This window comes from Rhinatrema bivittatum, chromosome 2 (genome assembly GCF_901001135.1).
Source record: "Rhinatrema bivittatum chromosome 2, aRhiBiv1.1, whole genome shotgun sequence".
Taxonomy (NCBI): domain Eukaryota; kingdom Metazoa; phylum Chordata; class Amphibia; order Gymnophiona; family Rhinatrematidae; genus Rhinatrema; species Rhinatrema bivittatum.
Window position 1 is genome coordinate 753,155,081 of NC_042616.1, and position 24,166 is coordinate 753,179,246.

General features: G+C 41.3%; 1 protein-coding gene across 2 annotated transcripts in view; it reads right to left on the reverse strand.

Moving 5' to 3' along the window:
* Positions 1-24,166, reverse strand: part of SAMD12 (sterile alpha motif domain containing 12) — a 791,332-nt gene that overhangs the window by 335,007 nt on the left and 432,159 nt on the right. For both annotated transcript variants that reach the window (XM_029591932.1, XM_029591930.1), the window contains exon 4: positions 4,834-4,974. In XM_029591932.1, coding sequence (XP_029447792.1) covers positions 4,834-4,974 — 141 coding nt within the window. The remainder of the gene's footprint in view (positions 1-4,833; positions 4,975-24,166) is intronic.

Consider the following 24,166-nt stretch of genomic DNA (forward strand, 5'->3'; position numbering starts at 1 on the left):
CCGGTGGAATGGAGTTCCATAGAGGTGGTCCTGCTGTGGAGAATGCCCTGTCTTCTCATAAATCAAATAAATATGTATACCCTGGAGGAGTGGAGGTGCAGGAGAGATATGACACAGACCTTCAGATACCTGAAAGGTTTTAATGATGCACAACTGACAAACTTTCTCCGTTGGAAAGAAATCTGTAGAATGAAATGAAACTCCAGGGAGGACGACTCATAACCGTCAGGAAATATTTCTTCACAGAGAGGGTGATAGATGCCTGGAATGCCCTTCCAGAGATGGTGGTGAAGACAAAAATGGTGAAAGATTTCAAAGGGGCAGGGATAAATACTGTGGATCCCTAAAGGTTAGAGGATGGAAATGAGGAAAAGAGTGCATTGGGGTAACTTGCTAGTGTGGCAGTTACTACCCTTAACCAATAAGCCTTCATACTGTTGATGCAACTTCATTGATGCAACTCCATTATTGCTGTCTGCTTTAATGGCAAGGGGAAAAGAGAAAAAGGGGAATTAGTTTTAGTCAGCAAGCAACAAGGACACTGAATTTTATGGTCTGGGAAAACAAATAAGCATGGGGGTATCTTGCTAATGCAATAAGCCTTATACTTGTGATGAAACTCCAACACTGCTCTCTGTTTCAATGGCAAGACACCACCTACTCGTTCCAAACAACTCAACTCAACCCAAAAGAGAGCAATCTCTCTAGGAAGCCCGAAACTCTGGAACTCCCTCCCAATCAAACTCAGAACTCAAGAAAACCTAAAAACTTTCCAAAAAGATCTAAAAACATGGATGTTCACCAAAGCATACCAACTCACCCAATGAACAAAACAAAGTCAACCCCCTCTGGCCTAACCTTAAGAAAACTGAAACTCAACACAAGTATATATTATAACAAAGAATTGAAAAGTAAAAAAAACTGAACAGCAAATAACTTGTATATGATGTCTCTATGTTAACAATCATTTGAACCTTTTTGAAAACCTTGTTAACCTCCTTAACCTTGTAAACATCGTATTTTTTGTCAACCGTTATGATGGCGAAACCGAATGACGGTATATAAAACTCGATAAATAAATAAATAAATAAATAAGAGTTAATGGGAATTGGACTCAGACAGCAACCAACAAGTTTGGGAAACTAAGTCTGGGGGTGACTTGTATAGCGCGGCAGATGCTACCATTATGGGGGAGACCTGTATGATGCAGCTGATGCTACCATAAGCTTGCTAGGCAGACTGAATGGACTGTTTGGTGCCTTTCTGATGTCATTTCTATGTTTCTATGTGGATGGTAAACTGACGTTCACAGGGTTTTCACTCCCAGGAAGGTGCAATTTTTTATTTATTTAAATGTATGTATCTATTTTTTATTCTGCTTTTCAGGTGTCACAATCATGGCTCCCTGCCAGCAAAGGTTCTCATGAAGCTACCCTCTCTCCTGTGTTAGTCTCCTCTTTGATGCTTCCATGATGTAGCAGGGCCAGCCCTATTTAGCCCTGCCTCTCCCATAACTCAGGGCCTTTTATGAGTGCTTTGGGGGAAAGTGAGGGTGGGGAGCTAAAACTTGGGGAGGCCGATGCCGCTCCTATTAGTGGAACTTTTATTTTAATTTGGGGGTAGTTGGGGCCATCTCAACCAGCAGCCCTGGGTTGAAGTGGGGGTCAATACGGTTTGGCCGCGGCTTTGTTTTGGTTTTTTTTGGTGCCAGCAGCCCTTTAAAAGGGGTTGGGGGTCATCGCACTAAAGGGCCACGCACCACATTCTTTTGTGTCGGGGGTGTTTGGCCACAACACAAAAGAACGCGCATTACAGGCGGAATGTGTTTCGGGGCATTGTTCCCACTATCGTGGGGACCCTCCCCCCTGCGACAGTGGGACCCCTTCCTGTGGAAAAACATCACGATTTGATGAATCTAGACCTTACGTTTGTACCTGTTCTATTCTCACCCCTCCTCTCTTTGTGGACAGGAGGGAAGGGATGAATCTGGAGCAGAATCTGCATAGAAGAAAACAATTGCTCTGTTCCTTTCGTGTTCTCTGCAGGCTGCCTGGAGGAGACGGGCTGGAGCAGTAAACACAATGGCTGTATAAAATTTGTGGCACTGACTATTTATTTATTTTTATTTAAAAACATTTCTATACCGTCGCTAAGTCATGTACCATCGCAACGGTTTACAAATAGGCACAAAATAAGGTATATATAGGTAGTTTATCGTACATTCTAACAAGTGCCAGTTAAGAACGGCTACAATATCATTAATAAAATCAAATTTTTGGGTAGTGGTGGATTAGGCCAGGAAAGTTATTTGAGATACTTTTATTTCGGTCTACTTCTTAACTGTATTATGTATTTGTAATATTGTAATGTCATTTATTCTTAGCTGCACTTTTCTGTATTTTCGTTCACTCTCTCCCTCTCTACCCCACTGTCTCTTTTGGAAAGGCTTGCTTATAGAGCCATGTCTTTAAGGTTTTCTTAAAGGATTTGATATCACTCTGTAACCTGAGTTCAATGGGCATCGTGTGTTCCATAGGATGGGCCCAGCCAGTGATAAGGCCCTTTCTCTTACTTGGGTTAGTTTTGCCGATTTTACTGTAGGGATTGTTAGTAGTGCCTTGTTAGCTGAACGAAGGTTCCTTTGTGGGACATGGACTCGTAGGGCTGTATTTAGCCAGTCTGCTTCTTTATCATATATTAATTTGTGTATGGTGCATAAGGCTTTGTACTTTATCCTGTATTCGATGGGTAACCAATGTAGTTCTGCTAAAGTTCTGCTAAAGTTTCTGTTATATGGTCCCTTCCTTTTTTTTCCTGTTAGTATTCTGGCTGCAGTATTTTGAAGTATTTGGAGTGGTCTTATTGATGAGCTGGGGAGTCCTCGTAAGAGTGCGTTGCAGTAATCAGTACTGGAGAAAACAAGTGTTTGTAAAATTGTTCTGAAGTGGGCAGGTGTGAGTAATGGTTTCAGTCTTTTAAGGATCATGAGTTTTGCGTAACCTTCCCTTACTTTTAAGGATATGTGTTGTTTTAGATTTGGGGATTGAGCCCCACATGCCTACGGCTAGCAACACTCTTGGCCAGCTGTGGAACTCCCTCCATCCTGTTAGGTGCTGCTCTTTCACTAAGGCTTGCTGAGCTTACTGCCTGACTGCCCCACACTTACATTTCATAAGCGCTCACTTGCACTTGTTGCCAAGGCTCAGTCGGAGGTAAAAGGGAGCCAGGTGGCTGCAGCAGCGTCTTGGAGAAAGAGAGAGCAAGGACCGCAGATTGACTAACAGAGGGTTGGAGGAGAGGCTGTGCAAGGGGAGGTAAAGGATGATTGGCTTTAAGAAAGGGAAAGGGACAGAATGAGAGGCTAAAGTGAAAAAAACAGAAGGCAAACACGGTAGAGCAGGAGCAAGGAAAGGAGATGGTCCATGAGGAAACGAGAAAAGAATGGCCTTGGGAGTGGGAGGGAAGGGAACAGCTAGAGGCAGGTGACAGGAGATAAGGTTAACCTTTCTGAGAAAAGAAGTGAGTGGGGTAAGAAGAGAGAGAAAAATAAAAGATTAGAAAGCGAATTCAAAGTAAAATAAAAACAAGTGAGGTGGAAAAAGGAAAGAAATATTAAAAGGAACTAAAGCAATTATTGAGATATACAAAAGAAAGGCTGGAAACCTAGTCAATCTTAAAGGAAGTTATTTTGGACTAGTAAATGGAAATTACATACAAATGTATTCAAATATGCTGCAGATTTGCTTCAGAATTTCACAAACTATGCAGCACAACCTTGCAGTGCTTTCCAGACAGTCTTCCCCTGGGCTGCTACCAAAAACCAGGGGCCTTGGTTGCAACTCAGTTCTGTTATTGTCATTTCTTATTTTTTTTTTTTTTGGCTCTCTACTGAAGTTTCTACTTTTTTTGTAATCACTGTACCATCCCACATGGCAGCTTACGAATTGATCAGAAAAATACCCATGATGTAGTAAAACAGCAGCTTCGATGCAGGCGAACAATAGTGCGTGGATAAAAGGGGCAGCTGCAAGGAACTACAGAAGAAAGCTGCTTCCCTGCTTAAATTTAAATGACATGATGAAAACTCACTGGATGCTAAACTGAAGGCTGCAATGAACTCTGGGACGTATATTCTCAAGTTGGCCTACCAAATCGCAACATAAATACAGAAAGGAATGCAGAAGCCAAAAAGATGCCTGGATATTATTTTAGCTAGTTAATCCAATTTGTCCAGAGCCGACGTTACCACAGCCAGAGTGAGTATCTCAGCAGTAAATTAGATGGAGGTCCTAATAAATGGCTCGATGTTTCATTTGGAAGTGATGTCTGGCCTTTAGATGTTCACACACGCAGTTATTTTTAATTTCCCAGTGCTTGACAAGTTGCTCTCCCAGCTGGTCCCTGTTAGTTGAACCAGGCTTTTCAGAAACCTCTCATTTTTCAGACCGAAAAGCACAATTAGAAAAAAGCAGTGGCAGAGCACGCAATATCTTTAAAAAAAAAAAAAAGGTGAAAAAACAAGCCACTACTAATACATTTTCCAGGCCCTAGTTCTGGTTGTCTCACTTATTTTTGTTTTAAAAACTTGACATTTAAGCAGCATGAAAGCCATGAAAGTTTGTGGATCAAAAATAGAATCATTCTATCAAATGACCAATGTGTTTATGCATTGTTTCTGCCTAGCAGCATGTCTCCAATCTACCTGAGAAGACCTTTCCACAGCAACCTGCACTTGGAAAGGGCAAATCTATTTTAGATGAATATTGGTTAGCAAACTGCTCTCTCTTCTATTTTTTCTGACATTATTTAAAAAAAAAAAAAAGTTTAGCGTACCTTGTGTGAGTAACTGAAGGTTGCGCACCTCTTCACGCACTTTCAGCTGCAGGACTTGCTGCAGAACATGCTGTCTTTGGCTCTCCTGAGTGATCCCCATCCGTTCAAGCTTCTTGTCAGTAAGCCTCAGCAAGGCTCGGCCTACGGAGAGGAAAGACCAGTTACCATTAGAAAAGCGGAATAGCTGAGGAAGGTTACAGATTATTCTTTTGGGAGTAGGTATGGTCAGTGCCAAGAACTAGGAGTAAAAACTCCTAACCTTTAACACTTTAACACTGTTTTTTGAATGCCCACTACAACACTGATCAATTTCCTTCTCTGACACAACAGGGAACCCTTTTGGTTGCTACGCTTCTCCCTTCGTTTTGCATGGTTTTGGATAGTCATCTTAATAATGCGGTAAATTGTAGCAGATAAAGCCCAAAATATTCTAACCAGTCTGCCCACCAAGGGGTTTAAGGTTGTAACTGTTGTTCTGTTCAGGTTACCCCCATACAGAAATGTCACTAAAGATACCACAAGTTGCCCCGTTTCTTCATTTCATTCCGCTAGCCATTAGGGATCCTCTGTGTTTATCCCATGCCCTTTTGAATTGTGTTACCATTTTTGTCTTTACCACTCCCTTGGAGCTTCATATCATAATCCCTAGTTCTACAATGTCCTTTCAATGTTTGAATCTTGTGCATTATTAATATCTGCCTGAAAACTAGTCAGATCTGTAAATGATCTGCTGAAAAGTTTATCTGGTCAGTGGAGTAGCTGGCCACAGTACAGAGTTGCTTATATAACAATGATCAGCATGGGACAGTTGTCAGAAGGAAATCTTTTCTATGATCTCATCACAAATGTCATCATCTGACGTATGCAAAACAAAATCTTTATATGCCTGAAACTTTTTGGAACAAAGTGATTTGGACTAATGTCATCAATCTGAACCACAGAAGATAATGAAATTTCCATTTCTTAACAATGTTTCTGACAACTGAAATTGCTAGCTGGAAGCATTTAGAGACTTTTTTTTTTATAGCCATCTTCTGTAAGCGTAAGTTACTGTAGCTTTATTTTTAAATGCATATTTACTTGGAGGTGCCCTTGATTGTTGAAAGTAGACAGAACAACCATCACAACCTGAGAGGTTAAGAGGATCAGAGCATTTCCTCAATCATGGAATTGTCTTCACCTGACTAACTGAAGATTTAACGAGTCTATCAACTTTTTGGACCTTATTCATACCTTTTTAAAAATATGTAGTAATGACTCAACTGGATGTCCAAACTTTTTCACATGCCATATTCATTGTTTTATCTTAAGTTTGTTAAAATCAGCAAATAACTAAATTTTATAGTAAAAATTGCAGAAAGATGTTATGTTCAAATTTTAACAATCAAAAAGTGTGGGTAAAATATTCATTAAGGGGTTGATTTTAAAAGTGGTGTGCATACATGGGCCCACAGATTTTATAACTGCTCCTCTAGATCAGAAGTAGTTTCTGCACGTCGGCAGGTTGCCAGCACGCACTTCCCTGAGACAGCGGCCGATAGCTGCTGTCCTGACCGGCCTCCATCCTGCCCCCTCAGACCATGGCCCCTGCCTGCCCCTCTTTCAGGGCCCGGCACTTCTGCACCTAACGGGGGTTATGTGCATGGATGGGACCTTCCGAAAATGTGTGTGGTGTGCGCAAGGCTCGGCCACACGCATAACCTTTGTTATTTACGAGTGTGGCCGTTTGAAAATTTGCTTGATATTGTCCAACATTTAAAAGTTACATAAGTTAAAGTTCTTCAATGCTGTTTATTGAAAGCTGCATTCATAATTCCACATTATACATGTCTACCCTGCTTTCAATAAATGAATGACCAATATGCCTACAACCCCTTAAGAATAAGAAAAGATGCACAAAATGTATATAATTTATGTCAGATCTGTGGCTAAAATCTCTCTTTAGATGTAATACTCTACAAGAAATCATCTACTTCTTTTTGGAAAGTGATAATTAAGTTGATTTTTCTTTAAACAAAGATCATCACGTTAGTTTTTTTCTACTTTATCCTGCATTACTCAGCACTCCTTTTTTATACCCCAAATATATGCGTTTTATATACCCCCCCCCCCCAAGAACACATCAATATTTACAAAATCAAGAGGATGTGCTCAAGCTGCATATGTTTATCAAAGTACAGATGTGCCACTCAAGCAGTATGGCCGAGTTCAAAACAACGCAAGTGTAAGAGACAATGTGGAAATCCCCAAAGCAAGCTCTTCTGTTCCACAGCATATTGTCAATTCAACTGGACAGTTCTTCACTTAATTCCGTTTAATTATGAACAGTGATATAATAATTGTGCCTATGACAACTTCCCAATTTTTCATCTTGAATGTATGTCTTTCTGATTCCACACAAGCAGGAAAGCCTTAAAATGCAAATATTCTTCAGAGATTTGAAGAGTAGCAATAAGAATCTATATTCATAGTCTGACATATACTGTATGTGCCTTGCTGAAACCTCTCTACTGAGAATGGCTTGTAGAGTTCAGACTTCAAAAACTATGTTAAAATCCATATAAATAACTACTTCAAAAGAACATTACATTAAGCAGTAATTAAGGTAATACAAGAGAAGCATGAAGGAAGGACGGAGAAGGGAATAGGATGAGCTAAAAATTGGATCTTGTCAAGATCCTCTGCTCATCCCCTATCTTCTTTGCAGCTTATTTCATACAGAAAACAATTTAAATTACACCATTTGAAGGTTGTGCTACTTGGAAATCAGCAATGACTTTGAGAATGTGCTTTCTTCAAGGGTAAACCATAAATACATAACCCAAATAATAAAATTATTAACTAAGCTGGAGCCAGATAGAACAAGGCCAAACTTTGTAGTTGAAACATAGCTGACAAAATTCTGGACAGGGATTCTTGTTCCAAATGCCTCGTTTAAATACCTTTGTCAAATTCAAAGGTCAATATAATGATCACAATTCAGGTCATTTGGTTGCAGATTATATTTTATACCTAAACAGTTTATCTCCCTCCAACTGCAATGATTTTCTTTGTACTATACTGCTGATAGACTAGTGATGTCAACATTCCCTGAACTGCTAAAGGAAATGGCAGACACGCTGACATCACAGCTGCTCTACTACTTCTAACACAAAATGTATTCCCCCGAAGGGCAATAACCAACCTTCCTCTAAAAAGCATTAATGTAAAACCAAGTGGGTGCTTTGGTATGACTGGACAATAACCCATCTTGAATTTTAAGCAAAAGGCATCATCTTTAACATAGTAACAGTGAATAATGAAAGATGATGACAAAAATGCTCCCTTTAGTATGCCCATTTGATTTCTGTGCATTTGGGTAAATGTGCATAAATTCCTACATGGAACCAACAACGGATCCCTCTCCCCATATCTTTTGCCTGAGCTCTCCACCCTTTTCCTACCTTTCTGTATCCTTCCAAGCATGTCCAAAATTTGTTACAATATTGGCCTCCATTATCTCTGCAAGTAGCCCCTTGCATGTTACATAAGAACATAAGAAATACCATACTGGGTCAGACCAAGGATCCATCAAGTCCAGTATCCTGTTTCCAACAGCGGTCAATCCAAGTCACAAGTACCTGACATCTAACCAAACATTAGATAGATCACAAGTTATTATTGCTTATTAATTACTAGGGATGTGAATCGTTTTTCTGACGATTGAAAATATCAGAAGATATTTTCAAACTCGTCAGAATTCGGGGGGGCCCCCGAACCCGATAGAAAAACCCCACAAAATTTTTTCGTGGGGTTCTCTTATTGCTTTGGGGGGGGGGGGGGGGGGCGGGAAGAAAGGGCACTTAAAAATAACCCCCAAACCCACCCCGACCCTTTAAATTGAATTCTTTCTAATCCCCCACCCTCCCGACTCCCCCCCAAACTTTTTTAAAGTACCTGGTGGTCCAGCAGGGGTCCCGGGAGAGATCTCCCGGTCTCGGGCCGTTGGCTGCCACTAATCAAAATGGCGCTGATGGCCCTTTGCCCTTAGCATATGACAGGGTATCCGTGCCATTGGCCAGCCCCTGTTCACATGGTAGGAGCACTGGATGGCCCGCGCCATTTTTAAAGATCCCGGGACCCCCGGTCGGGGTGTATTTTTTTTTCGGCATGACACAGCCGATTTAAACAGGTAAAAAATGCGGGAACGAAGATTTCCCGCGGTTTTTACCCGAACCCGATACCGGAAACGAGTCCGGTACCGATTCACATCCCTATTAATTAACATCATAGCAGTTTATGGATATAACCAAACTTTTTTTAAACCCAGTTACACTAACTGCTGTAACCACATCCTCTGGCAATGAATTCCAGAGCTTAACTATGAGCTGAGTGAAAAAGAATGAGCACAGGCATAGCAAGAACTCTCATTATCAGCTGCTGTACAGAGGTGGTAGCCAAAGCATGTGTACGCATTAATGCCCACATTAAATACACTTTAATGACCATTAGTATACCAGCCCCAAGCCACCAAAAGGATTCACAATACAAACTATAGAAACTTGTGACAAAATTCCTCATCACTAATATAGCTCAGGAAAGGTGACTCTCACACTGATCATATGTAGCAGGAAATTCGGAGTCATCAAAATCACTTTAATCTATAGTTTCCATAAACTACTTCTATAACTGGTAACTGTTTCAGGGCCTTTCACCTATAGGTCATTGGTTCAACTCCCAGCTAAGGTGAACTATGTAACATCAGATGGTGGCCTCAGTCCAGTTTCAGGTATTATATCAGAAGCAGTCACATCACTGTTTCTGCTAGAGTCCTATGAATTTGTGTGGTAATCCCTTCACATGACTGAGGGTTAACCTAAATTAAAAATAAAAAAATAACTGAAAATGCAGAGATGGAACCGACCAGAGTGAAATTATGCAAGGTGAAAAACCTTTAGACATTGAAATGTCTCTGGTGAACGTGATGTGTATAGCTGAGTCTCTGAAAGTGTTCTAGAAAGTTCTAAACTTTAGGTTGTCTGTTGAAATGATATCATGGTTAAAAATAGTATGACAGTAATCTTACTAAAAGGAGAAAAAAGGAGGCTGTAATGATGCAGAGGCTAATCCATGAAGCCAGCCTAGCTAGATCTTAGATCCAGCGTTACCTTATTTCTCCAGCAGATGTTTTGGACTTTGGCCAGCCTGTACTCTGGCAATAAAGTTTGTATATCTTCTGAATAAAGCAGAAAACGAATAAATATTTCTTTATGTCCCTGAGAGATCCATGACCAAATGTGGCAATTTATAAACAACTTTGAGATCTTGGTGGTGTCCAGAGGTATTTATCTGTATTAAGAGTATAGAGATACACAGAGGTTTCCTGAACTCAGAGAGAGAGAGAGAGACAACACTCACAGGAGAGACTCCCCGACCGCACATGTCATTTAATCATTGACTTGCAACAAAAACAAACAGTAACATACTAAATGTAGACAGATAAAGGCCTAATAAATTCATCTAGTCATCTAGTAGCTGAGCATATAAATTTCCATATGCATGTGGATTGCAGTAGAACTTTATGACTTTTTAAAAGCAATTTTCATCCACTTAAATGTCATAGGTACCTTGACTCATCCGATAATGAAGAGCAAATCTGATCCATATACTGGCTTGTTACATGCTCGCCAGTAAATAAGCCCACAGTTTAGACTTCCAAGCACTTTCAGATGTCCTATTCCTCTGACTAGGGCACGCAGGAATGTCAGGAAGAGAGGAAGTTTCACTAACATTTTCAGATGTTTCTCTTTCTGGTACATAGCCCTTAAAACACGAGCAAATGGAAACTATATAGATAGACACGTGGCTCTTGTTTTGAATGGAAAGGGTTAACGGGTAACTGGGCATGGCAATTACTGGAAGTGGTTCAGTAAGTAATTTACTTCACTGATGGGAACTCTATATTGATTCCTTACAAGTCATGAGGAAAAGATTGTTAGTTCTGTTTTTCATCTCAACATATTCAAGAGCTGACCATTTTAATAGAAGGAAATAGTAATAACTTGAATTCCCATCTCAGCTGTAAATTCAGACACAAATCACATTACAGTGAATATCAATGTACTATAACTGTGCTACTGGACCATTATTGTTGCTCTCAGGAAGGACACAAAAAGACCTCTAACAAATTAAGGTTAAATTTAACATCTAGTAGGCAGTCATTTGTCTGCTTTATTTACAGTACATTCTTTGCCCACTTTTGCCAGAATCATTCCTGGATGCACAATTTAAAATAATTACAAACTCTTTTAGTGGTAACTCATGGAATATTGTGCAGTATACATTTTCTATACACATCTCTCCCAGACAACATGCCTAGATCACTTGTGCCCTAGCTGACTTCCAAGACTGACTTTTAACTTTGTTCTAACAGTCGGAGGGGTTGCTATAATGGTCATCCTCCTTTCATTCCTGTCAATCAGAAGACTCAAATTTGAGTCTCCCATTCCTCAGCCACTGGGCCATGAGGTATGATTTTAAAATAAATAGCAAGTTTGCTTACTGTAAAAAGGGTTCTTCGCAGACAGTAGGATGAATTAGCCATGATAAGTGGGTGACATCATCCTATAGCACAGAATAGAGCCCTCTCTCTAGCTCAGCAGAGCTTTTACTACTAATCATGTGCGAGACTTCCCATGTGCGCTGCTTGTGAGCCCCTCAGTCGACTGACGAGATTAGCATTAGCGAGCTAGTTGACTTTGTAAGCAGGGAGGCTGACAGGCAGGAATTAAGCACCCTTGCTGGCCTTGGAGTTCAGTATAAAATATATGCTGATGATATCCAATTCTTTTTCCCTCTAAAAGAAACATGGGCCCTCACAGAATCATTCCTTACCCACTATCTTACAACCATCCAAAAATGGCTTCACTGCAATTAATTAGCTCTCAATATCTCTAAAACAGAAATCATTGTTTTATCTCGCTTCCCAATTAAAAACACAACCAATAATTTCTCTTTTGATACCCACTCCATCGCTATCTCTCAAACTGTATATAACTTGGGAGTCACCATTGACCCCTCTCTATCCCTGCACGAACATATCAGAACCATTACCAACTCATCTTTTTACAAACTATATCTATTACATCACCTCAAGTCCCTTCTTGAACACGCCAATTTCCATTCTGTCATTCAATCCGTATTATTCTCTGGTATAGACTACTGTAAGTCTATTGCAGATTATACAAAATGCAGCAGCAAGACTTCTAACTGGCACCCCAATCCACAAACGTCATATTACTCCTGTCCTAAAAACATTACACTGGCTCCCAATTTCATACGGTATACAATACAAACTCGTCATGATCATACACTTAACTATTCACTGTTACACTCCTGCTCGCTGTTCCAGCCGCATGCAGGCGCTTACTTGCAGGTCCCGGAGGCCGCTGTTTCCTTCTCTTCACAGCGGCAGGGAGCCGCGGACTTCGGTGCTCCGCAGCACAGAACCGCCGGTGACGTCATCGCCGCTCTGCGGCCAGAGGCCGCAGTCCCTGGCTTCACTGGCAGCAGGAGCCGCCCTCAGTCAGCTTCTTTGCAGTTCTGACGCCACCTCTCTCCGCCGGGGCCTACTTCCTGCTTCCAGCCATGCTTCAGCATCTCAGTGGCAGCATGCAGCCACTGTCCAAGGTTCTGCTTCCTCTTCCTGTTCCTAAGGGGCGAGGTCGCGTCTCTTCTGCTGATTTAAAGGGCCCACGGCTGGATATGCCCCGGGCCCCAACAGGACTCCTCCCTGGGCGTTTCCTCATCTTCAGCCCTATTTTAAGGGCCCTGCAGTTACTCTAGCCTTGCCTTCACAAGGGGTTAGTCCTCCGTAGGACCTCGACCTCACTCCTGCTTGGCATTCCTTGTTCTTCGTGGGATCCCTTGTTGTTTTGTTCCTGGTCTCTGCTGATGTCCTGATGTTCCGTGTTCCAGTCCCGATGCCCCGTGATCCAGTCCTGATGTCCCTGATGTCCCGTGATCCAGTCCTGATGTCCCTGATCCAGCTTTGAATCCCTGGTTCCTCATCCACCTTTCCTGGCGTGCCACTGTCGTGGTCCGTGACCAGTCCATGGGGGGCTGTGTAGGGCACTTTGTGGTACAAGGCCTTCTTCTCGCCTGCCGCACAAGCCTCCGGAGGGTCATCCTTGCCTGATGCTAAGATCTATCTTGGTCCCTTGTCCAGAATCTCGTTCTGGCCCTCGGATTCCTTTGTGTCTGCTTCCGTCCATGACCAAGGCTCTGCCAGAACCTGCTCCGCTCTAGCGTGGTTCCATGACCAGCCATGGGTGGCTGTGTAGGGCACGCACCGGTGCAGGCCTCTACTGAATCTTCGACATGTTCCAGTTTCAAGTTCCACTTCTACTCCTGGAGTCTGCCTCGTGCTCAGCATGGTCATTGACCAGCCATGGGCGGCTGTGTAGGGTGTGCTGCGTTGCAGCTCCCATCCAGTACTTTCTTCTGAATCCTGAATCCTTGTTTGAGTCCTTCCAAGTTCCAAGTCTCGTCTGAGTCCTTCCAAGTTTCTGAGTCTTTTTGTTCCAGAATCTTCATCTGCCCTTGACTCCTGCCTGGCCTGCCGCCTTTGCTGTTACCCACTGGCAGGTCTGAAAGGGCTTGGAGTGGTCAGAGGACCACTCAGAGACAACCCTTGCATGGTTGGCCTCACCAAGGCTGGGCAGGTCGGCAGGGGCCTGGTCTAAACTCTTCTCCCATGCTTGGACACATCTCGCCAGCCTTGGTACCGCCTTGGAACTCTCTGGGGTTGTGCAGTGGTCCAAGGGCACACAATCCCCTTGGAAATGGGACCACTCTCCTAGCGTTCCCCAACATTCGCAACCTACACTCCCCCTGGATTTCCTTGGTATTAAAAATCCATATTCCCTACTTGTCCCTCAAGTTGGCAAACCTAATGTTATTAAATGTCCCTTCTCTTAAGCTTACCTACCTTGACGAAACCAGACAATGTGCTCTTTTCTGCTGGTCCTCGCCTATGAAACAGGCAACCAAAGGAAGTAAGATGCCTCTGGGATAGAGTATTCTTTAAAAAAGCACTAAAAACCTACCTTTTCAAAAAAGTATTTCCAAACCCAAGTGATAATCCATAATCCCTGGTGCCTCTCTCCTTCAGAAGGTCTACCGTAACATATTATGAGCCTATGAAACTCAGTTCTTGATGGAATAAATCCTAGGTTTTTACTATGTCTGTTATCTGATATGCAATGCTCTCCATTTAATAGTATTATGTAATGTACTATCATTATGTTTTAATTATGTATGTTCACAACATACCCGCCCTGAACATAGGAATGTAGGAATAAATGCTTTTAAAAAACATAAATAAATAAATAAATATATAACCATGGCTAATGAATGGTGCTGCTAAGCAAACGTTCTTTCTCCATCAACAAGCAAGGGCTGAAAGTTATGGGGAGCACCAAGCTGAGGGGACTGTAGTGAAGCACTTACTGAATAAAGTAACCTGACTCCACCATAAAGATTGGATTACTGGGTAAAAAGTCTGCGCAAAACTGTTCAAATTCACGTGCCACTTCTGGATAGATTGTCCAGACAGTAAAGGGATGTGAAGATCAAACTGCAGCTTTGCAAGTAACTGCAATGGAGACGGCTCTCAGGACAACAGCTGAAAAAAAACTTTAGCTCGGACTTGATGAGCCTTGACAGAAGGGCCAGCCAGTGCATAGCAGTGCACAATATAGTTTGCTAGCCAGATAGGCAAAGAACAAATGGCAACTGCTACTTCTAGACTGTGGGGATTGTAGGATACAAATAGATGAGAAGGGTGACAATGTAGTCAAAGTCTCCTCAACTAAAAGGCCAATGTCCTCTCACAGTCCAGTGAATAAAGGGCCTGCTTTCCTTCATGCACGTGACTTCATTCCAGTGAAAAATAGATCACCTTAGGAGAAATTCAGGATGGGTGCAGTATACTAATCTGTTGTGCAAGGGCTGTAGTCACTGATGTTTCTAGACAAAGGAATAGTGATCAGGAACACCACCTTCCAGGTAAGACACTCCAAGGAGGCCAACTCCAGCAGCTGGATATTGAGATCATATGACATAGGAGGTTTGAAAATTGGAGGAGTTAAGTGTCACAAACCCTTGAATAATTGTGATACCCAGGATTGAAGAAAGGTCAGTTTTTCCTTTGCTTGAAAGAGATAAACAATGTTGGCACTAAGGTGCACTCTTACTGATGATGTATTGAGACCCAGTGGATACAGGGGAAATATGTACTAGCACAGACCCTTGGTAGAACAGGTAAAGAGAACCAAAGAACCTGCCTGGTACCAGGATGAAAATATCCTCCATTTAAACCTATAAAACCAGGAAGCATAGACAATCTTGCTCCTATGTTAGCAGCGAGGACTCGATTCCCAGATGAATCAGATGCTGGATCAGACAGGAGAAACCATACCCTGACTAGATCATGCTAGGACAACATGGAAAAGCCTTGCCATGCCCAATCCTAGAGTATTAGGATGGAACAAAATTTTTTTAACTTTCCCTTTGCTTTCTAACGTAAACAAGTATAAGTTTGAAGGTCTGGACCATCTGTTAGGTTGAAAGGCCCTGTGAAAGCAATACACTAATGTGTATACTTTATTTTTTACATTCCATTTTAATATTTAATGTTGGATTTTAATTTTATTTTTTATGGCTTACTATATTTTTATTTAACTTTTGTAAACCACTTAGATCTCACATTCTGTATAGGCGGTATACATTTTTTTTAATATTCCCTGAAGGAAAGCCTTGCAACCAACAGCCCATTCCTAATCTGCTGAAATTCCTGGCAAAGTGTCATGAACCCTGTATCCCCTTACTTGTTTACATATATGTTTGGTTCAAAAGTCTCATTCCTTGCATGAGATGAGAAAACGCTCTCAGCGCAAACTGGAATGGCTCCCAGCTCCAAGAGTTTTGTCTGGAAAAAATGTTCCATTACCAACTATAATCCCTGAGGTGGGAAAATCAAATAAAAACAAATAAAGGAAAAACCTGGAGAGAGGGAGCATTTCCAGGACCAACAGATTTAGCCGCCAATGAAAGGACGTCTTCATTACCGAGGAACCAACACAGAGTGTAACAGGGGTTGATGTAGCTGAACTCAATAAGAGTAGAGGACCCAGTGGAGCGCTGTCAGGCTTAGGAATGCAAGGGGACTACATTCCTGCTGCTGCCAAAACCAGTATTATTGACCAGCAGTTGTCTGGCCTAACTATAGCCATATTTGATATATTGCCCAAAGCTAAAAACTGTTTCTGATGAGAGGAACATATCATCCTTCGTCAAATCTATCTGTGCCCTGAAGCAATAAAGTATAAGGATTGAGGGAGTCTCAGAATCCTGTTTTAGACTGTCTCATCACTGGCCAGACATCTAGGTATGGGAAGAATCATATTCTACGGTGGCATAAAGGTGCTGACACCACCACTGAGTATTCAGCGAAGCCCTTGATGAAAACCAAAAGGCCAGAAGGTAGAACTCCTTCAGATCCAGAGCGTACATCCAATTCCCTGCTTTGAAAAAAGGGCAGGGTAGAGTGGAAAGTGTTTATCTTGAATTTCTCCCAGAATATCCCCCTGATCAGCCTTCCTAAATCTGGGATTGGTCTCAATTCCCTTAAATAGTAGGAGATAGAACCCCTTGTAAATAACCAATAGGCTGACTGCACTTAATTCAGCCCAAGAAGAGGAATGGGCTCTTAAAGAGTGCATCTTAGTCAATTCTGGAACTTTCTTTCCTTTTAGTATGTAAGCCCCAGTGATTGTTTCTTCGAGCCATCTCGCAATTATTGCTTTTGACGTTGTTTCTCCCCTGCATTGTCCTCCACACAATACAAATAGTATATTTAGTTTTTCTAAATGAATTAGTTATCTCTAAATACTTTATTAACACTCTATGAATGACTAGCAATTTCAGGAATTTTCCTTTCCCTTGACAATCCCTTTCTATAAATGATGGCAAATGAATGGTCTGATTTAAATGGAACTGACAGTTAACTTTTGGCAGAAGGGACTGGAGAAAAAGTTAGTGTTTGCATTAAAACTTAAAAATAGATCTCTGCATAAAAAGGCCTGAATCTCTGATATTTGTCTTGCAGAAGTAATAAATACCAAACACTGTCTTCAAAGTTATGTCCTTGACAGTTACTTTCTTTAAAGGCTCAAAAGATGTTTTTGTGAGAGCCTTCAGAACCAAAGTCAGATTCCACTGAGGGTCAAATAGGTCTAATTTTGTTTACTCCTTTCAGAAAAACTGTTACTTCTAGATGTGACACTATTAAAAGAACCTTTATCCTTCCTCTATACTATAGCATGCTAATGCTGCTATTTGTACTCTCAGTGTGTTTTGCGCTACACCTTTCTCTAATTCTTTGTGCAAGATGACTATACTTTCCAGGGCAAAATGATGTCTACAGAAGGCTTCAAGACTGCACCATAACCTTATGAATGCTAAAAATATTGAGTGCTTTCTGGCCTTTAGTAAAGTTGAGTATATCCCTCCTTAAGATTTTTCCTCTCATGATCCATGCTGTAAGACATAATGGAGCTAAATTTTCCATTATTAGTTGGACCTGTTTGAGGAAATTGTTCAGCCCTGCAACCTGAGTGGCAAATTGACATTTAGGCTCATCATATCTGCATACCAAAGTCTCTTTGGCCAGTCTGGAGCAATTAGCACCGCAAGTGCACTCTCTTATTAATACCTTTCATAGATCATGTCCTATTAGTGACCATGGAGGGAATATATATAGTAAGTAGGCCTGTCTTTGGCCAAGACTGAACTAGAGCATACTAGCCCTCCAAACTGGTCTCTTTGCGGTGAGAGAAGAAGTGCTGAAGTTTGGTATTCTTGTAAGTTGCCATCAGATCTACTTCTGGCATGCCTCATCTTGTTACAATCAGTTGAAAGGTTTTGCTCAGCTCCCACTCTCTTGGAGCTAGAAAATGTCTTCTCAAGAAGTCTGCCTTCTGATTTTCCTTGCCCGCGATATGTACTGCTGAAATTTGTTGCACAATTGGGTTCTATCCTTTGAAAGAATTAGCTTGTTTTTTATGCACTCCTAGACTACATTCCTCCTTGCTTGTTCATATATGCTATCACTGTTGCAATATCACATTAAACCTTTACAGCCCTGCCTCTTAGAATTGGTTAAAAATGTTGTAAAGCCAATAAGATTGCCCTGGTCTCTAATCTGTTGATTTACCAAGCAGACTCTGCTTGGGACCATTCACCCTGAATGTGCTTTGCTTGACAATGGGCTTCCCATCTTTGTTACTATTATCCAGGAAGGAAGCTCCAAGTTTACCCTCATGGTCAAATTTGCTTTGTCTGACCAGCAAGTCAGTGATATCTGATGAACTGAGGAAGCTGCAGATGCAAATCGTAGCTCTGTCACTGATCTCCAATACATTAATGAGTAATTCTGTCAAGGTCTTATGTGTGCTCTTGTGCAAGGCACCAAGTCAAAGGTAGCTGCCACTGAACCCAATAGCTGGAGATAATCCCATGCTTCTGGTCAATCTGAAGTGATGAAATTAATAATTGGTTGATAGTTTTATCTATTCACTCTTCAATAAGTTACACTTTCCCTTCTAAAGTTTTGAAGTGCTCCCCTAAAAATTCTATTGACTGGGTTGGCTGACGATTGCTCTTTGAACAGTTTATTACCCAGCCTAACTGTTCTAGAACCTTGAGTACCCTGGAAGTTACTTTGCTCCCTTTCTGCAGAGACTTTGCTCTGATTAACCATTAGTCTAGATATGGGTGGACCACAATTCCATCCTTTCTCAAAAAGGCTGCTACTACAATTATTACCTTGGTAAATGTTCTTGGGTCTGTTGCTAGACCAAAAGGGAGAGCTTTGAATTGATAGTGCCTTCCTGTTATATAACAAAAATATATTTCTGATATCCCTCTCTTATTGTGATATAGAATATATCCAAAGAGGCAAGGGATTCTTCCTTCCAGACTCAAAGAATTACCAAATGTAGAGTCTCCAGTTGAAAATGAGGGACATTTATACTCCTGTTTACTCCTTTTAAATCCAGTACATCTTTCTTTGGAAAAATAAAAAAAATTGAGTAACAACCCAACCTCTCTTCTTGAAAAGGTACCGGATACAATGCTTAGAGACTTAAGGCCAAATTTTAAAAGGTGCGCGTGGGTGTAGATTTGTTCGCACAACACGGCGTGAACAAATCTACGCCCGATTTTATAACATGCATGCACTGCCGCGCGCATGTTATAAAATCCAGGGTCGGCGCACGCAAGGGGGTGCACAATTGTGCAACTTGCATGCACCGAGCCACGCAGCCCTCCTCCGTTCCCTCCAAGGCCGCTCCGAAATCAGAGCGGCCTCGGAGGGAACGGAGGAAACAGAGGGAACGGAGGGAATTTTCCTTCCGTCTCCCCCCATCTTCCCCTCCCTTCCCCTACATAATCCGCCCCCCAGCCCTACCTAGAACCACCCCCTTACCTTTGTCGGGTAAGTTGCGCCTGCCTCCCGGCAGGCGTAGCTTACACACACCGTCCAACGGCCGACCTGTGATCCTGGGCACAGTGGCAAATGGCTGCTGTGCCTGGAGGCTCCGGCCCCACCCTGCCCCCCAGACTGCCCACGCCCTGCCCCTTTTTGCAAGCTCTGGGACATACGCGCATCCCGGGGCTTGCGTGCGCTGCTGAGCCTATGCAAAATAGGCTCAGCGCGCAGGGGCAGATTTTCTCGGGTTATGCGTGTAGCCTTTGAAAATCTGCCCCTTAGAGCTTCCTGCATTACTTTTTTTCTTTTCCTGAGTGATACAAGGATACTCCAAAAATATATTTTTTATGGGCCTTGCTATCTCAAAAGCATAACCAAAGTTTTATGGATCCACTCTCTGAAATAGTTCTGGAGATGATCTCTTATTGGGTGAATCAGAGAGTGGATTCTTGAGGCATCATTGTTGACTAATAGTTGAAGCAGATGGTCTGATGTTTTCTTGTCTTGATTTTCTTGCTCCTTGAAAGGACTGATTCCTCTCTCTTGCCCTAAAGGCTTGAATTGGCAGTTGTCTGGAGGGGAGATATCTCCTAGAATCTTAGAACTGACTGCAAGGCCTCTATGGCCTAAAAAATATTCTGCCCCAGTCTTCCAGCAGCTGTTGAGGTTTGACTCACCAATCATTTTTACCAACTTTTTAAAGTCTTCTCTGAAAAGCTGTCTGCCTTTGAAAGATAACTTATGAAGATGTATCTTTGATCATGAATCTGCAGCCCAATGTCTCAGCCATGGATATCATCTTGCGCACACTGCCAAAACCATGGCTTTAGATGAGAATCTAAAGCAGCATTAGCCATCTGCTAGGTAGGCTGATGTTAACTCTAGCCTTGAACTTTCAGTTGATTTGAAGAGCTGTTGATTCCATCTTAATAGAGCCTTGAAACATATCTCAAATTGAGCTCTGTATAGAGGAGCTAATGGAGGAAAAATATGTTTTAAGATGAGTTCTATTTTCTTGTTCTATGTGTCCTTTAAGGAAGCTCCACCTTCCACTGAAATGATTATTTTCCTTGTCATAGCCATGACTAACACATCCACTCCTGGTATCTGAAAGAGATGCTCCTGTATGTCTAAAGGGAGTGGTTAAAGAATTATAAAATGTTTGATGCACTTCAGACCTTATCTGGAGATTCCCACTCTGATACGATCATTCTCTCAATTTCTAAATGAAGTGGAAAAGAACTGGATGGTCTTCGCATGTCCATAATTATAGGATCCCATTCTGGAATATCATCTGAAAGCCTTAGAGCTGATGTGACCTGCAAAATTAATGAAATGATTTCTTCTTTATGTAAAAGTTGTAGTATTGAATCCTTTTCTCCATTGGAGTAAACCTTGTCTTTTTTGAGAGAGTCATAGTTGCTATCTTTAAAATTCCCTAGGAGCTCCTCTTTAGCGGAATCCAGTTATTAGCAATCTTCTTTTTGATGGCCTTGCTGGAAATTAGATTGCTAGCTCAGATTGCCAGCGTGCATTTTGAGAACTCTCATGCTATGAGGCCGATTGCCTTTGAAAGGCATCAAAAGCTTTAAGAAGCTTAAGAACTATGATGAAAGAGGTCAAGATGGAGAATGATTAATTTAATTTGATATCTGGCTGCCAGGACCTAGAAGTTCTAAAAATAGCTTTTCCTCTTCAACTTCTCAGGCCTGATAAGATGTAAATTCTGCTGGTGCGGTTGAGAAGAAGGCCGCCTATACTGATTCAAGAGCTAGATTTGTGCCTTTGACTGAGCTCAAAACAGCCTTTCTTTATTAATTGAGGAAGCGTGCAAGTCCTTTGCATCTTTCTTTGATTTTAGTGCTTTCTTATGCTTTTCCTTCTTCCCTTTCTCACTGCATGTGCACACTGGGGCAGATTTTAAAAGCCCTGTGCGCGTAAATCTGGCTTGATTTACGCCCACAGGTGAGTTACGCGCGCCAAGCCTATTTTGCTTAGGCTCGGCGATTCACGCAAGCCCCAGGACGCGCGTGTGTCCCGGGGCTTGAAAAAAGGGCGGGGAGTGGGCGGTCCAGGGGCGTGGCCAGAGGCTGCGCACGCATGTTATAAAATCTGGCGTAGATTTGTGCGTGCCGGCTTGAGCGCACAAATCTACACCCACTTCTAACTCTTAAATTCCGGCCCACTGCGCTGCTTTCAGTCGCAGCGCTATTGCTGCCGCAAGAATCACAGGGGTGGTTAGAATCTGACATTGAAACTTCTTTTTAGAGTAGAGGATTTATAGATTGCAACTTGTCTTTGGCTTAGATGAAAAGGAGAGCTCAGGATCAATTAGAGACTTTGAGAGCCTACCTTATCGGATTTGGCAGTCACGGTATTGCACCTTTTTTTTTTTTTATATTGCTGATTACCGCAGGCAGCTTTGACTCTGCTCCTAGAATTTGAACAGGCACCATTTCTCTTTTGCTCTGGAGGCTGAGAGAGGAATGCTCCTTGACAATACTTCTTACAGAGTAAATTTCTTTGGCTTTAAAAGCTTTTAAGTTAATATATACTTGCTGTGAGGAAAGGGAGCTACATATTTCCGTGTGGGGGCTCACTTCACAAGCCTTTTGGTTGGAGCATGGCCCTAGAGAAAGTTTTCCAGGAAATTAGAACTCAATAAAACAAATCAAATTATATTTGATTCTGCTGCATCAACAGAAGCTTCTTATACCAGCTGGAGGCAGAGAATACTGAATTGTCAAGGTTCCCTATGTAAGTCAGTAGTGATATCATTTATAAAAAAAAAAGCCCCCACCTCCAACAGCTGGATGTGGGATGAAACTCAAGTGTTCTGGACTGCTGTAGCGGAAAGAAAAGGAAAACGAAGATTCAATGTAGAGCTTTGGAAGACTTCTTTCCCCAATGTATTTAGAGAAAAGAAGGGACTTCTTCACCGCTCCAATGTCTACTGCACCATGATGAACTAAAGTGGTGAGTGGACCTAAAAAAAAACACAAAACATAAACTCTGTACTTAACCAGTTTCCTTGCCCTGGAGGGCAGAAGGTTGAATTGCCTCAAATCAGGCCCCAAGTAATGTAAAGTATTATTAACTAACACTCTGAAAAATGCTCGTCTGAATTACTTCCTCAGAACTTAATGCCCACATCAGCTATTTCTGAAGGTAGCAGAGTGGGGCAAAGCATCACATGCACATTTCAAAATCCAAATATATGTGTGCTGTTCACTACTCTGACCTAAGTACCCTTGTGGGAATGCCTCTTTTTAATGTAGCTAAAAGTGTGCATGTTGTGGAAACCCACATGTACTTATTCGCACCCAGGTCAATTGAGCCAGGTAACTAATCAGGCTATATCCCTTTGAAAATTGTCTTCATGTATATATAGCTGTATAAACAAATAAATTCTAACTTAAGTGACGCAACACAATTTGTTGTACTCATTTGGACACAATCTTCTATTCATCTGAAAGTCAAATCAAAATTCATAAAGAAAATACTGGATAATTTATGAACTAAATATTTATTAAATAAGTAATACCATTAAAATGCAAAATAAATAATAAAACATTTTTGCTTAAAACTCATTTATGTCATGGGGAAGAATGGAATGGCTCTACTCCTCCAGGAGTAATTACCAACTATCTAGCAAAAAAAAAAAAGGTTGCATCTGGTTAGAAAAATGCTCAGGTTCCAAAACAGCATCAGAAAAGGAAAAAAAAAATGAGTTCATGTACCAGGTACCCAAATTCAGAAGAAAAAATGATTTATTCTACACCAGTTCTAACGTTTTGCTCCAGTAAAGAGACCTTCATCAAACATGAAAAGGAATTGGTATGGAATAAGTCGTTTTTCGGTTGAATGTGGATCGCCTGTCTCAGGGAAATCATAAATAAATCAGAAGTCTGTTTTTCTCTTTCCAAGAGATGCAACTATTTAAAAACAATGAGGGTAATTTTGAAAAGGAATTATGCGTGAAAATTTTACTATTATTGTAGTAATATTCAAAAGTCATTTACTCGAATATAGAGTACTTATGAGAGTAAATCATATGAACAATTCAATGACATATATTGTAGTAATTTTCAAAATCTTACTCAAAATTGAGCCAACCCTATTCATCTGGAATCAGCCAATGAATGTATGATTTTTAATCTGCTTAGAAATATGGATAAGTGAACTATAATATTTTTAAATAAATATTTAAAATAAAACAAGTACATTAAAAAAAGTAATGGATACTAAATGAACTTGTCATGACCTTTCTTCTCCTGGCTTTAAGGAGTAGAAATTAGAGTTCAATGTATGATGACTATATTCTACTACTTCTTGAGGAGGCTAGATGTTTTGGATAATAGGTTTGGGTAATTGGGTGCATTATTAGAAAAGTCGATATTAAGACATAAAATGATAAAGACATAAAATGATAAAGAAAAATGATAAAGAAAGATGACAAAGCCTACCAAGATGACTTACCAATGGAGTTCAGCACTTTAACACATTCTGGGCATACTTGGGATTGATATGGAGGGCAGTGGTAGGAAAGAGGGAGAAAGATCAGTTAAAAGACATTGTGGGGTAGTGATGGGAGAGAGGAAGGAATATGGTGTTGGGTTGAGTATGGAAATTTATGTTCATTTATCATTTCGCGTTAGAGCCCTAATACACATGATAACGCAGTAACTTGCATGTTAGTATGTAAATGTGACATGTGCTATGCAAGTGGGAGGAGTTTGGGTGGAGTTAATGGTAATGAGCAGCTCCTAACATCATATGTATTAGAGTAACGCACAGCAATGC